Here is a 15,169-nt window from a genome sequence, read left to right as displayed (position 1 = left end):
TCCCTGCCAATTTTTAAAAAAATATGTTATTTTGCTGTTTAAGATGAATTACTCACAAACATAAAACAGATATCTTTGGGAGTTACTATATAAGTAATTCAAAAGAAAAGGTATATGTTTGCCGTTTGGCCATTAAAATAAAAAATGAAAAACATTAAGTTATTTAAAATAAAATTAGGAACTTGTATAAAAGTTTTTATTATTTTTTTAAAATAATTTTTATAGTTTCCATCTGAGTTGTATAATATCCATTTATACTGTATAGTTTTCCATTTGTATGGTACAATTTCCATATGTATTGAATAATTTCCTTTTTGTACTCTCTAATGGTCTACATTATATATATGTAGATGTTATTATTATTGAATATTTATTTTAGTTTGTATATTTTTTCGTTTGTATCATATAATTCTCTTACAAAACGACAACAAACATTACATTGGTTTACAAAAAATGTATTAGCTAATTATTGAATGATTCTCAAATCAATATGCAAATTTAACAGCCAGTTTTCTTTTATTGCAGCGACATTGAAACGAATTTTGTCATATTTGATATGGCAAAAATGATAAATTGTGACAAAAATTTGACACACATTTAACGATATTTATCATTAAAGCAACCTTTTGTAAATGTAAAGCGAGTGATCATTGGTTGTTTCTCTTGTAGAGATTAGTAATAGATTTTTTTACATTGGATATTGAAGTGAATTTATCAAATTAATGAATAACATGTAAATCAAAAAAAAATTCAGATCTTAACTCCAATTTTAATTTTAAAAAAAAAGATAAAGGTGTGGTATTATTGCAGTCAGAATCGTATAAAAGGAAATCAAGAAATTCTTGTCGCATCTGAACGTTTTAAAGCATATTATAAGCACTTCGTATCTTCGTATTTGAATTTTTTCGGGTATTCGGTGAAATAGCTGCTAAATTTGAACCTAAATAGTGTAAATATATGCTTCCAGATCATCAGATTTGATGAATCAATCAATTTTTTTAAACTAAAAGCAAAAATAGAATTTTATTGCATAAGCACCGTATGTAAATATTTTCTGTACATCGGAACAAATCTTAAAAGATAAAATCAATGTTCTATGATCATAAAATTCCATATTATACTATATCAACTTGAAGTTACTGAGTACTGTAAACGTATTTTATTTTGCTTGTACGATATTTAGCGGAAATTAGTTTTTGAACAAGTTGGCGTGGATTTGAATTAGCGTTTTCCTAAATGTGACTATTGTTATGTTTATGCATGGCATTTAGCGATGTACTTGATTTAGCAAAAGTATCGTTCTGCCAAAGGCGCTAAATAGAATACACAGCCAAATATAGTACGTTTACAGTATTTGAACTAGAGTCATATAAGAAAAGTGTAATGAAGGAGTATTTGTTCTCAGAACTAAGTTCTGACGTTATTTGTAACGTCAAAGTTGACATCATCATATGATACAGATGATAATCGACTCCCACTTTCTACTGGAGAATCCCATATTTTGTCGTACTGTTCTGCCTCATAAGCGGCATTACTGCATCCTGAATTTCCGTTCGGTAAACTGGCATACTCATGGTTTTCCTCAACTTTACCAGGACATTCGTATGGGTTGACTCCTGTATCTGCGGTCCTTTCGATGACGTCATTTCCAGATGATGCTTGCAACGATCTTCGGTTAAATTCCTGATACACATCTCTCCTCTCTGAACCCATGTCAAGGTACATTTCTGTGCTGCCAGATCCCATTTTCAGATACATTTCCTTGTTTTCAAGGCCCATGTTGAGGACATTGATTTCCTCAACTTCTTTTGCTTCGTCGTATCTGAACTCTTCGGTTAAGACCGGATAATGAATTGCGTCAAGATACATGTTCCGGTCTTGTGCTGAAGCTCTTTTCTCGTTTTCTACGTTGTTTTCGGTTTCCTTGGCCTGATCAATGCAGTAATAGATCGTCTCGGAATTGGGCAGGTCGCTGTAATAATTTGACGGTTTTGTTGTTTCTTGTTGTTTATTTTTACTATCTTTCCTTTTGATAACACGTCCATCTCTGCAAAAATATAGGTATTTTGGCTTCATGAAAATGGATAAATACTAGTAATCATGCACGTTTTTAGAAAAATTATTTCCACTTCATATTGTATGGAACATTTCATATTTCAAATAATGAATTATTCTGTATAAAACCATAAATTACCTCCTAGATATCCACAGAAAGAGAATGATAACAGCTATAATTAGGCACAACACTCCCACGACAGCTACTAGAACATATATGAGTACATCTGGGGAGTCCTCCTCTACAACTAAAAACAGAAGAGAGGAAATGAGTCAAATATTCACAAATTTTTAAGCAGAATAGGGTTAAATGGACATGCAGAGATTTTGCAAGCGCTCGCGAGCGCCCAATCTAATGACAATATGCCATCTGTAAATTCTTTTTTTTTAAACTGATCAACAAAATGTACAATTTTCTAACCTTGTGAGTGCGTGACGTCAGGAGAACTTGTTGATGACGTTTTATTGACCTCATCATATGGAGTGCTCACCACATCTAATAAAAGGAACGATGACAATATCAATGTAGAGTGACAGTCGTTCATGAGAACACGATTGTCAGGAGTCAAATAATTTTTTTTCTACTAAATTGGTCATAACGGGTCGTTCTTGAATGGCTCAAGAGGAGGATCTTAAAGGCCGGGGTCGACCTAGATTTTCTGCCACCTGGTAGACAATTAAGCCTATAAGGGCAAAAAGGCGGGGCTACCTCCATCACTGTCAGTGATGCTGATAAGAGTAAACATTGCATGCGGCTGAGTCATCTTTGTTTATACACTGGGGAAACCCCGATCTAAACACAGTGCAAGAAGACTCAATTAGAGTATTTCATATTGCAATTTATTCTGTATATACACATAGGAAATTCTATTTTAGCAGCCTGTAGACTGTAAACTGTTACCTATTATGAATTCTATTTCTTTTTCTAAAAGCAGATTTTACATATCTTTTCCAAATATTTTCCCGAAAAATGAATGTGCATTTTTTGTAGTTTTTCTTTCCTTTAACACTTCGTGGCATTCTGTGATTTGGTTTCCAAATTGAAGTAAATTCTCTTTCAACATTTTCATTCCAGTGACAGACTGCTAAGTTTGTTCTAGCATTATACTGGGCATCTGAAAATGATATTCTTTTATCTTGGTAAACATTTACAACATTATTAAAACTTTCTACGTAAAATGTATCCTTACAAAGTCTGTAATCATGAGGATGCTTAAATATAACATAATTTTTTATGACACCTAACAACAATTTCTCAGCTCTTGGATCTGTTATAACATTTCTAGAAATTTCATAATTAGGGTCTTTTTTGCACCTTGATGATCCATGACAAGCTTGATGATTATTTTTGTAATGTTCAACAATGTTGAGAAGAAGAGATTTCAATTTTTCCGGGTCTTCATCACAGTTTCTGATGGCCCAATGGAAATGTGTGGATATTGGTTCAACCTTGTCATCTAATTGGGATGACCAGGTTTTTCCATTTAAATAAGCTGGTCCAGACGAAATTTATTTCAGAGCTGCTTTCATGGACTTTACAGCATGCCATGTGTCATTTTGGCTCTCTGAGTCGCACTCCTCACGAATAAATTTGTTAATTGACAAATTTCTGTCATGAGCATGGACTCCGATGTTGACCTCTTGATCTTTAAGATGTCGGTATATTTTTTCTGTTCCCAGCTTTTCATGTCTCTGTGATATAACATCATCGGATTTGGTCACATGCTGACATGACAGTACTTTGTGAGACTTTTCTCCAATTGCCACAACACTTGTGTCTTTGGCATTTTTTCTCCATCCATGCCTGGCATCAGACATAATGTTGATGGTTCCAAGTTCTTCATTTTCATAGGCAGCCACTTCCTCTAGTGTTGCTGTATGTGTTGAATCATCATATTCCCTTTGTATATGTTCTTTCATTTCATTGAAAAATTTTTGTCTACTTTGTTTGGAAATCTTTCCAATTCCAGCTCCTTCAGTAAATCGAACATAATGTGATGGCAGCATACCACTACATGTGAATCCATGTTTAACTCTGTTGTTAACTAAGTATTCCTTATTTGGTAAATATGGAGAGGATGACCAAAGAAAGCTGTGGTCATTTTGCTCATCACAGAAAAAATGTGTGGTAACAACGTGGCCTTTCTGGTGTATTTTTTTCACTTTCAGGTGTTTTTTACAGCTACTTCCATGGTGCTCAGCCACCTCTACAAGTCGTTTTATAGACTCCTCAGCACAAAGAAAAATTCTTTGATTTACATCTTTTTTCTGTACCTTTATATACGTACTTGGTACACTCGGTTTTTCCTTTTCGGCAAGCTCATTTTCAGACTCCTTTGTCTTGTTAGACCACAGTTGAAACAGAGTTTCAATAACCTGTAAATTTCCGACAGGTTTGTCAAGTTTTGAACTTAGTTCACTCCTGATTCTTTGAAAACTTTCAAGCACATTTCGTTTTTGTCCATCATCTCCTGCAAACTCAATTCTAAAATTGGGATTTCTTTTTCTCTTTTTAACCGGACTTGCCATAATTACAGGATTGTTAAAATGGTACATAGGCTTTTGTTTCATGACTGGAGTATGCTATTTCTGAAGGGGGTTCTGGGTGTTCATAAAATTATTAATTTGAAATTATCATTTGAATAAGAGAAATTTGTAAAAAGTGTTATAAACATGAAAGACAAGTAAAATCCTATTATTTCTGCATTGTGTTGCATCGCTGATAAGTAAAAATTTAACGGTATAAATTATGATCATTCTTACTTCATCAGATAATTTGACACCCCTGAAACAATAATGGTTAAAACCTGAAACTTGATCCTAGTACCATTTAGCAGAACCCCGCCAAAACTCCTGATCTATGATCATCTATAGCTAGGTGACATAATCAGGCTCTTAGAGGATGATCAGAGGCTCCTTAGGGATAATACAAATATAACTGTATATGATATCTAAGTAGATATGGGTTTCAAATTTGTAAAAAAAAAATATATTATAAGAACACTTTCAATTCGAGACAAAAAAACATATAAGAACTTTTAAAATTTGAATTTGATAACAATCAATCATATTTGAATGCCCCTTTCTATGCCCACATTCATCCTGTACGTGTTGGGATTTGGGCCAGTGTGAAAATGGAGGGAAATCAGCAAATGTCAGAAGAAATGTCTGTGTTAGCAATAGAAGTATCAGAAACGCAAAGAGAAACCATTCGTCAGCTGTTTGCGCATAATGACTGGGAATTTAATGAAGTTCCTATTGAGGAAAACAGAAGTAATTGCCAGGCATTACAGGACACTGAAGAAAGTGACCCACATTTTGAGGAGTATGTGATAAATCAGGATCAGGAGGCTGAAGAATGTCAACATTGTTTGTGTCGTCCCTGTATCACTCTCGAGACCAACAGACAACTTTGGTGGTTAGTTGAATGTGAACAGCCAAACAGGAGCAATTCACACCGCCGAAAAGACAAATACAAACGTTTTTGGACAATGTTGTTGCACAGGAATGTATGGAGAGATCCGAGGTATTTAGATCGGAAAAGGAGAGCTCTGCAGAGGGACCCGCGTCATAGACATTACATCTACCACAGACGGGATATAATGCCAAAATGTGTTGTAGACTTAGTGAGAACTTGGTTACCAAATTTAAATGATCAGCCATATCTGGGACATATGTGGGAGTGATAACAGTTTTGATGTTTTAATAAATTTCATGAACTTTAGTAGTGTTTTGTGAAAGATTTTCAATCAACGGGTATGTAAAATTAATAATATATATTAGATTAACAGTGAGATGAGTCATTCTGTTTAGCTCTTACAGAGCACATGGCTTCAGCCACTTCCTGTGTAAACAAACACAAGCTAACTCCACCTACAATGTCAATCACTATTCTGGATTTCAAAATTTTGAGCTGCTTCAGAACTTTATGAGCTTAATACTCTTTTAATAAATTTTAGTTAGACACAATTTTAACAGCCATTGTAGAGTGTCATGGTGGCAATTTCCACACCAAAAAGTAGAATTTATTACTCCCATATAATGCATATATTTTCAAATTAACCTCTCTGATATGAAAGCTGCAGAAAAAATTGAATTTCCCATTCATTTTGTGATTGGCTGCTATTTATACCCGGTCCCCGGCCTTTAAAGAAGATGGGGAAATAAGATTTAGTAAATACAATTTCAAATTTATTTTTTCCAATTAAATAAATGTTATACTGTTATAATACAAGTTTACAAAAGGACAGTTTCTAACTATAATATTTAGTTTTGAATATTTTAACAAATGTTAAAAAAATTAAACCCTAAAATTTTGGTGGCATTGTACACACAATTTAAAAGGCCTAGTTCTAAGTCTACCTGATGTCTGGTGCTCTAACCAATGAGCCATTTCAATCACAACAAAGTGCGGTGTTTAAATGCTATATGCGACTTTGGCTACGAATCTATGGACTTGTATTATTTTTTCAAAAACGTCAAATTGTTGATATACAAAATGACATTTTTAAAGGATAGTGGGTCATCTCTCCATTTTTTGTTTATTGACATCGGTTTTATTTCCATTAAACCTTATTTAGACTATGACAAAAATACGGAGCTCAGACCGACTCTATAAAAGAAAACGCATTGAATGTCTAAAAAATGACATTATATGGAGGTTTTGACAGGTTTATGCTAGTATAATTCAAAATATTTTTAGTACTAACCATATCTTAGGGTTACAAATCGATGTTATGTTAAATATACATTGTTTTTGATAATTTTAAAAAGAAATGATCAGATTTGTTGATGTTTTAATTTTCCAGTATCTTATCTATCTTCATATAGGCATTTTACACGCCTTATTCGCCCATCTTCTTTTTGACAAAAACACTTACGGGTCGGTAAGGCTGATCATCACTAAAATAATTCAGTCTTAAAGGATCGTAGGTTTATATAAATATAAAATAAGTATAGCCAATTTAAAGTGTCTATAAATTAATACCTTATGGTTATAATTAATTGATCGGTGAAAAAAAAAATACCGATAATAAAATACTAAATTTATTTCTTAAAAGCACCTGTTTGTTTGTTTGTCGTAGAGGGTTGTTCGGAAATAGATGACAAGGGCAATAAAATTCCATCTGTATCTGTCTCGTTTGAGGTCATGCCTTCCTGGGTCACACTCTCAGAGTTCTCCGTACTGGTTGACGTCACGTCCTGCGATGAAGACGAGGCCGAAGATTCTTCTGATGAGTCCAGTGTAGTTGTGCTGTATGTTTTCTTCTCTGGTAAAGAAAGGAAATAAATGTAGAAATATTTCTGTTAATTTCAGTAACACAAATTGCAATGTTATTTATGTATAAATATACAGAGAGCAAAATATTTCATTAATTTATCAATGAATGTTAGTAACAAAATTTTGTTCTGCGGAACTCTCTTTAAGGATTACATTTACTCAGGGGCGAAAAAAAATCCACTAATAGGAACGAAAAACTACTTATTCTACATTGTAGCCCCGTTATTGTGGTGCTATTTTTCACTTTCAAATAACTAGGTCAATGACCTACCTTTTCTGCTGGTGACTTCTGAATGTTTTATGAAAAAATTGTACCATATTCTTTATTTTGTAATTATTAGAAATAATAAAAAAATTGTAGTTTGGGAAATGATAAATACGAATAGCTTTACTAATTTTATATTTGACTGAATCGTTTTAAACTCATATTTTAAGTTTAATTTAGTCCGAATTTCAATTTCCAAAATTGTACCCATGTTTGACCGAGTTTTACAAAAAAATGACTAATAGGAGCTCCAAACCATTGATTGCCTAAAACTGTTTGTGGTGTCTGTATTATGTTGACATTAACATTATATAAGGTCAATGATAAAAATTTCGAGATATTTTATCTTGAATCGATTTTAATTTATGCATTTTAAAGATTTTTCCAATCGCGTGCCAGCCAGTGATATAGATTTATAGACGATTAAATACAACCATAAAATATGTAAAATGATATGAAAAAACATATAGAAACTTAACTTCTGCAATTACATTGCATCAGAAAGTTTTTAAGAGAAAAAAAGAAAATGAAAAAATTAGTCCGAATTTCCTCTGTTTTAATATTAATCTACCTTTGTCGGAGCATATCTTCCTCAAATAAACAAATCATGGATATCAATATCGATATTTGTTAATAACGTTGTTATTTTGTGTTTTTAAAAAACAACTTTGGACTTCAGATATTGAACTTGGTAAAAATATTTTTTGAAATCTCAAACCCTGAGTAAACGTAATCCTTAAAACCAGGGATGACGCGGTTGCTTTTACATGTAAACTCATTATTTAAACCAACTAACCTGCTGTTGTGTTAGAGTAGTCTTGAAATATTGCAGAGAACATGTCAGATCGATTATATTATTTTATAGCAGAGGGAAAATAACCATGAAGTCAAGTAAGCATCCGTATGCACGCAATTAAGCAAGTTATCAAAAGGTCAATTTATCTACCAAAACAGTAAGCACTGGGGCAGTAATCCGTCTGTCTCAGGAAGTAGACCCGGTAACTGCCACAGTTTTTGACTCTGATAGTCCAAAACAAAGAGCAGCATTCGTGGGTACTGGACACACATGCATTCCGCTGTACCTCACCCTCAGCAACCGTCGGGACGGTGCCTGGAAATAAAGGGACTCTGTCAGAACTGTTTATGAAGTGGAAAATAAAAACCATTTAGATCATGCTACCTAATACCAGGAACGTATAGTGTTAGCTGCAGCACTGGAGCTATATTGGGAATTCGGTCCGTCAACCCTATTTCCCGTATTTGACCGAAGAGCTACTGTACAGTTCTGCAACTAGTACAGATTTTGTTTTGACGATTTTGTCCACTTTTTCTCTCAATTTTCTATCATTGTATTTTAAACATCCACGTTCATTCAGTATACTAGCATTGCAATAATTATGTACATAACTGAAATCTATGGGCAGCGGAAAGGGCAAAAAATACATTTTTACAAAATCAACGATACACTAAATTCAGCCTCTGAAATTAATTATTACCTATACAAGAATTGAAATATGTTTTTTAAAAACCTATTGAAACAGTGCTCGTCTTTATGCATGCACCGCCAAGAGAGCGTGCTTGCTTGATTAGGATTTTTATTGACTAATTTTATAAAGCCATGCCGTTTTATATGGTTCAGAACAAGAGGTGTGAACTGTGTTGTAATAACATTTATAGCCTGTCATTCACTTGAGAATTACCTTTATTTTTATAATGAAAAATTCGGGAATGTTAATTATAAATGTATAATATTATATTGTTAGCATATAGCTCTGTTTTGGGGATCATTTAATTACATAAATTATCTGCTTAAACTTTACATTACCCACCCACATCCTCCCCTGCATCCATTATTTAAACTACGCCTACTACCAGTCTTATTCTTATGGCAAAAGTCAAACTCGTTAAAAATTTTATTTCTATCCGACTTTTTTAAAATTCTATAAATTGTTTACTTACCGGATGGCAGTAAAAACAAAATTTACAAAGATGTCAAGTTGTAAAGTTTGCATTACTTCCACCCAAAAAATTAAAGTGATACGAAATGCAACAAATGACTGACAAATTTTACGTGAATAGAGGCGTGAAAATTTGGTTTGCTATATATAATTATCTATATAGATGTGCCTTAGCCTGACGAAAACGGAAAGTCGTATAATAAACATTTTGTTTAAATTGTTATCATCAAAATATGCATTAATTAATGCATACAATGTTTTCTATAACCAAGTTTGATTTATTTCCCTACAGTCTTATGCATTGCCTGTACAAGTAGTTGGAAGAAAATATAAGACATGGCAGTATTCATGTCGATAAGCTTGAAGTATTCTGATACATGCACTTAATTTTGATTCACAATGTACACGTGTCTTGTAGCATTTTAAAAATGTTTCTTTCAGATTTTTGTATATCATCATGTTTATGGGTAACAATTAAATGACTTTTTTATATAAGACTGTACAATACTTGATTATGCATATGTTTTTATCCGAATATGAAAATTTGGAACAAATGTACGAGTATAAACAGGTCATTAAAGCTGCTTGGTCCGATTTTATATCAAATTTTATGCACGCTTTTAAACGATGGCTATGCTTAGTATATGTTTAATAATAGACATTGCAGTAGTTTTACATGTCAATTATGCTAAATTTCAATGAAGAAAAATACATACAAAATTTGCTAACAAAACAAAACGCAATAAAAAGGTACCGAGTTATTTCACCTCATGTTAAATTTCACCCCTGACGACGAGACGAGTATGGGTTTATTACGAATTTGACATCGCTTTAAATAAAGGTCGAAATGATCAGACAAATTACAAATAAACACGTGTACGTTTTGTTAGCCAATATTTCTAAAGTCTACTTTCTTTACAATCGACGCATAGCATGCGGGTTGAATAACCCCAATCACTCGGGGGACGAAACCATGCGGTTTCCTTTTCTAAACATTCCCGTGATGCATTTTGGTTTGTTTTTTTGTTTGCCCAAAGAAAAATTATTTTTATTTACTTTGAATATTTCTAACTTTGAAAGGAGAATGATTCTGCTGGTGTAAATAGGAGAAAGTCCATAACTTTCTAAGATAAATGATTTGTATGAAAAAAATGTTGATTCTGTTATTACAAAATAATCGGACCAAGCAGCTTTAAATAAATCATAATAAATATATGGGATTGGAAATAATATTTAACCGTAGTTTTGCTATAAGAATAAGACTGGTAAAAATCGAAGTTAATTAGTGGATGCAGTTGGGTAATGTAAAGTTAAGCAGATACCGGTAATTTATGTAATTAAATGATCCCCAAAATAGATCTATGCTAACTATATATACATTTGTAATTACATCAACACTCCATTACATTACATTATAATACAGTCACGTGTTTTGCTCCGAGGCAGGTGCGAAACATCGAGGTGGGAAACATCTCAGGGCGAAGCAAAAATAGGTGCGAACCATCCCGGATTCCAATAACCGATGACGTATATTGCTTCTTAAGAACGCCGTTTATTTGTGCGTCCGCTTGTTTCATGTTGATGTATGTTCGTTTTACATTTATGTCTGTTGGTTTTACTTTTTGTGTTTGATTTGTATGTAAATATCTTTGGTTGATTTTATGTACATTGATTTTGCAAAGAAGACTGTTGGTTTTGCACTTATGGTCATTGATAATATTATTTTAGATTGCTGAATTTAGTTTATCGTTGATTTTGTAAAAATGTATTTTTTGCCCTTTCCGCTGCCCATAGTATTCTCACCGTGCATCCAGACAGGGTATTGTGTGTTACATTGGGAGGGACTGGGACAGGAGGTCGGGATATCGGCGCCGTCGTCCACCCTGTACCACCCCTGTAATATATATCTGTCACACAGGCCGTACCCAGACATCGAAACAGACGGACACCGGCTCTCCTGGTTCCCGAGGACAACATTGTTTGTACACGGATCAAACCCTAAAAAAATGTGCATCAAAACTTTTTAGATCATAAAAACAAGATCATGCATCTATTCGTTAAACGTTCGAACCAAAGAAATATATATTAGTAACCTATCTAATCGCTGTGTAATTTTGGGAATTCTGATTTAGTAAGTGGGTGTAAATTTTAAAGAATACCGTTTCCAGTTATATATACTTCCTTGTATTTACATTTTCCAGTGTCTTTGCCTGTGATAACACTACGTATCGATTTTGTATTATATAACCCATAATACAAATGACGCCCAATTGAGGCGCCAGCAAAGTTTGCTTATTTATGTTTTTAAAAAAATATTTAATCGTACGATGGCTTAAAATTATATAAATATAAGTAATAAGGAATCATTCTTTGAATATCATGATGTGATAATTTCGGTCGGGGCGTGATCAAATCTATCATAAAGCCCTTCGGGCTTTATTGGATTTGATCACGGCCCGACCAAAATTATCACTTCACAATACTCAAACAATGATTCCTTATTCCTTATTTAATTCCATCTTTAGGTCGCATACAGAATATCTATTGTTGAAGATAGGGAAAGAATCTATTAGATCAGATCTTGTAACAAGGGCACCAGGTTTTTATAGCATGGCCAGTCAAACTTCTTTGTTTATGTTTTATGTTTTGTTTTATGTTTTGCTTTTGTCTTAAATTGATTTTGTTTTGTTGGTTTGTTGAGGGAGGTTTGATGTTGGCGATGGTAGTGGTAGTAGAATTAGTAATGGAAATGTGGAATGAAGTAGGATACACAATCTAAAATCCTTTGATCAATCAAAGATAACGCATAATTTCCGGTTTTACAACAGCACAATCGATATTGCAATAGGCGCATTTTTAAGCAATGACATTTTCATAATATGTACTTAAAGTAACTGAAAAAAGCAGAAAAAATTCTTCCGTGACTTCTTATTTTGTACTGTTTTAAATAATAACAAGTCCAGTACTTTATATCATGTACATATGTGTCCATTTAAACCCTTGATGAGGATTTTCATTCCCTAGATCCCCATCCACCGTATACCAAAACAAAATCGAAGCAAAGAAACCTAAACCTCACACATGAAGATATCAGAGCGCTAAAATGTTCTTTATTGGATTTAATTCAGTCTAAACATTAGTAACAAAAGAAAATTATTCAAATCTTCTTAACGAGTCGAATGATCGCAACAAGAACAGAATTTATATAGATCCACAGAATTATAGATGTATCATATCCACAGGCATCTGATGCGACCCTCAATGTACATTGTAGCTACAATGTACCTAATGATACATCTATATTATGTATCATTTTGTGATATTAAGTAGGGGGTAAGGGTATATATTTATTATAAGAAAAATTCATAACGTCAGGTGCCTGTAATTATATCTTTAGTTTAAGAACAACGTCAACTCTGTCTTCGGTAACTGACTCACTGTGGTTGAATTTAATTTAAATGAAAATGAGCGATCCAAAAATTTGTAATTATCCGTTGCACGTGAATAGCATAGAAATGCGCATATATAGAGTCATCTGGCTGTTTATAATGATTGATTTTAATTCATCAAAAAAATTACTAAAAAACATCACGAATAGTAAAAGTCTGATTTATATTTTAAATCGGTTATTCTTTTTTAACTTTATGCATGTACTGTGTACGTTTTACAATGTATCAATTAATAGAAGCCGTCTATCAAACTATATCTTAGATTCGTTTTTATATTTCAGAATAAATATGCCACATTTAAGATTGAAAACACACATAAATGATTTTTTATGAAACCATTAACGTTTGAAATAGCAATATACTGCCAAGAGAGATAATTTCCACAACATGATTTCCCAAACTTAATTGTGTAATTCACACACCACTAACGAGTCCAAAATAAATATGTCTGTACGTGTGTGTATATGTACATGTATATTCTTTATGAATATACGAACACCAAGTTTAGTTTAAGAAATATTTCATTAAAAAATAATTTAAATTATTTGTAATTGAATATGGATTGAACATCAGGCAGCACCAGGTTTACACAACTGCAAAAAGCCACCAATGTCACCTGGTTTTGTATTATCTACTTTATATAATTGAATACTAGTAGTTTAACAAAACCATGTCCCTCCAAAGTTTATTCTTAATACAGGCTCATTTTTTTAACAACTAAAATAGAATTTAGGATTTTAGCTGTACCGCTGAAATTGTGCACGGTTAGAAACAATTTCAAAATCGGTTTATTAAACATTATAATTTTTTTTTGATCAAGACTTAAAAATGAATTAAAAAATGAAATACCTTTGACCGTTGATTGTCCAAAGACAATAATGAGCGATAAAATAATTCCTACTGTTTCCTCCATTCTGACCAGCTAACGGGGAAACCTAATGGAAAACACGGCAAGAGCGACACTTCCTTGTACATGAGGTTAAACTACACAAAGTATTGTATACCGGCCATTTAAATCTCTAAAACGAGATTAAATTGGCTCTCGCTTTTCAAAGAAAACGAATATTTAAACTTCAAACTTTAAAAATAATCACATGAATTTCCGTGATTCAGGGACGTGCTTTGCCTGTATAATTAATATGGTAATATGAAGAACGCCAAAATCCAGTGATTTGGAACAATGGTTGATTATAATTGTATGCTAATGATTCTGTGAAAATGACGCAGGTTCCCTTTTTATAAAAACAAAACACATTTAAAGAATCTTATGCAATACACACTATACTTAAGTTTTTACAACACTATGTGTAAAAGCAGGAACGTCTTTCCAAAGAGATTTCTGTTAAATATTGTATTTTCAATTATCTAAACATTCTTATTCTTTTAAATATGTGAAAAATAAAAACATAGCTAAAAGTAGTAGTTATGTGTAAGATTGCAATAAAAAACCGAATTGGGAGAAAAATGAAATAGTGCATGTATAGATATTGCAAAGTTGTGATCAAATCAAATAAAATATACACATAATATGTTGACTTGTTTATTTCATTTCATGGAATAATAATTCATAAATAAAGCACTTCTCACTGAGAATAATTTAATTCACTGATCAGTCAAATATTATATAAAGATCTACATTACTTGGTAACAAAATATAATCCAACAAAACACCTTTTTTTCATTGACTGATTATGGGGACGACATGATCAACTTGGCCCAAGTGAAAAATCAGGATGTCAACATTCTTCCTCACGTACCTTTATACACACAGACCACGTATTTCCATCCACTCTTTTTGTATTGTTAAAACATACTTTTTACACATTTTCAATTTTTTCAGCAATGTCCAACTAGGGTAGTCTAAAAAAATCAATCACTTTTGGAGCAGTATAGATATATGTCTTTCAAATATCACCAACTGGCGTGTGTATTCATGTGCACTTGTATACCTGCTATCAAATTACATAAGGACCCATTACAAGCTATTTCTCAGCAACTTCAGCCATTCCCCTACATCAACAATATCCTCAACATTTACACATCTACAATTTGGTTAACCATGTTAACCAAAATGGTTCACGTTCATTTTCTACATATAATTTGACAGGATATGCTAATACATATGTACTTTGAAAATGTCAACAAATGATTTAAATGCAAG

The 15,169-nt window shown here is 32.7% G+C and overlaps 1 protein-coding gene across 1 annotated transcript; it reads right to left on the bottom strand.

The window, feature by feature from the left end:
- Window positions 1-1,257: 1,257 nt before the first annotated feature.
- On the bottom strand, window positions 1,258-14,059 carry LOC105320133 (uncharacterized). Its single transcript, XM_011417938.4, has 7 exons — window positions 13,858-14,059; window positions 11,363-11,557; window positions 8,548-8,712; window positions 7,119-7,325; window positions 2,477-2,551; window positions 2,195-2,303; window positions 1,258-2,047 (listed from the first exon to the last, which is right to left on the bottom strand). The coding sequence occupies exons 1-7, from the start codon at window positions 13,919-13,921 to the stop codon at window positions 1,408-1,410; spliced, it is 1,455 nt and encodes a 484-aa protein (XP_011416240.3). The 5' UTR covers window positions 13,922-14,059; the 3' UTR covers window positions 1,258-1,407.
- Between the last annotated feature and the right edge of the window lie 1,110 nt (window positions 14,060-15,169).

The sequence above is a fragment of the Magallana gigas genome, chromosome 7 (assembly GCF_963853765.1).
Source record: "Magallana gigas chromosome 7, xbMagGiga1.1, whole genome shotgun sequence".
In the NCBI taxonomy this organism is placed as follows: Eukaryota; Metazoa; Mollusca; class Bivalvia; order Ostreida; family Ostreidae; genus Magallana; species Magallana gigas.
This window is presented reverse-complemented; position numbering and strand designations above follow the sequence as displayed.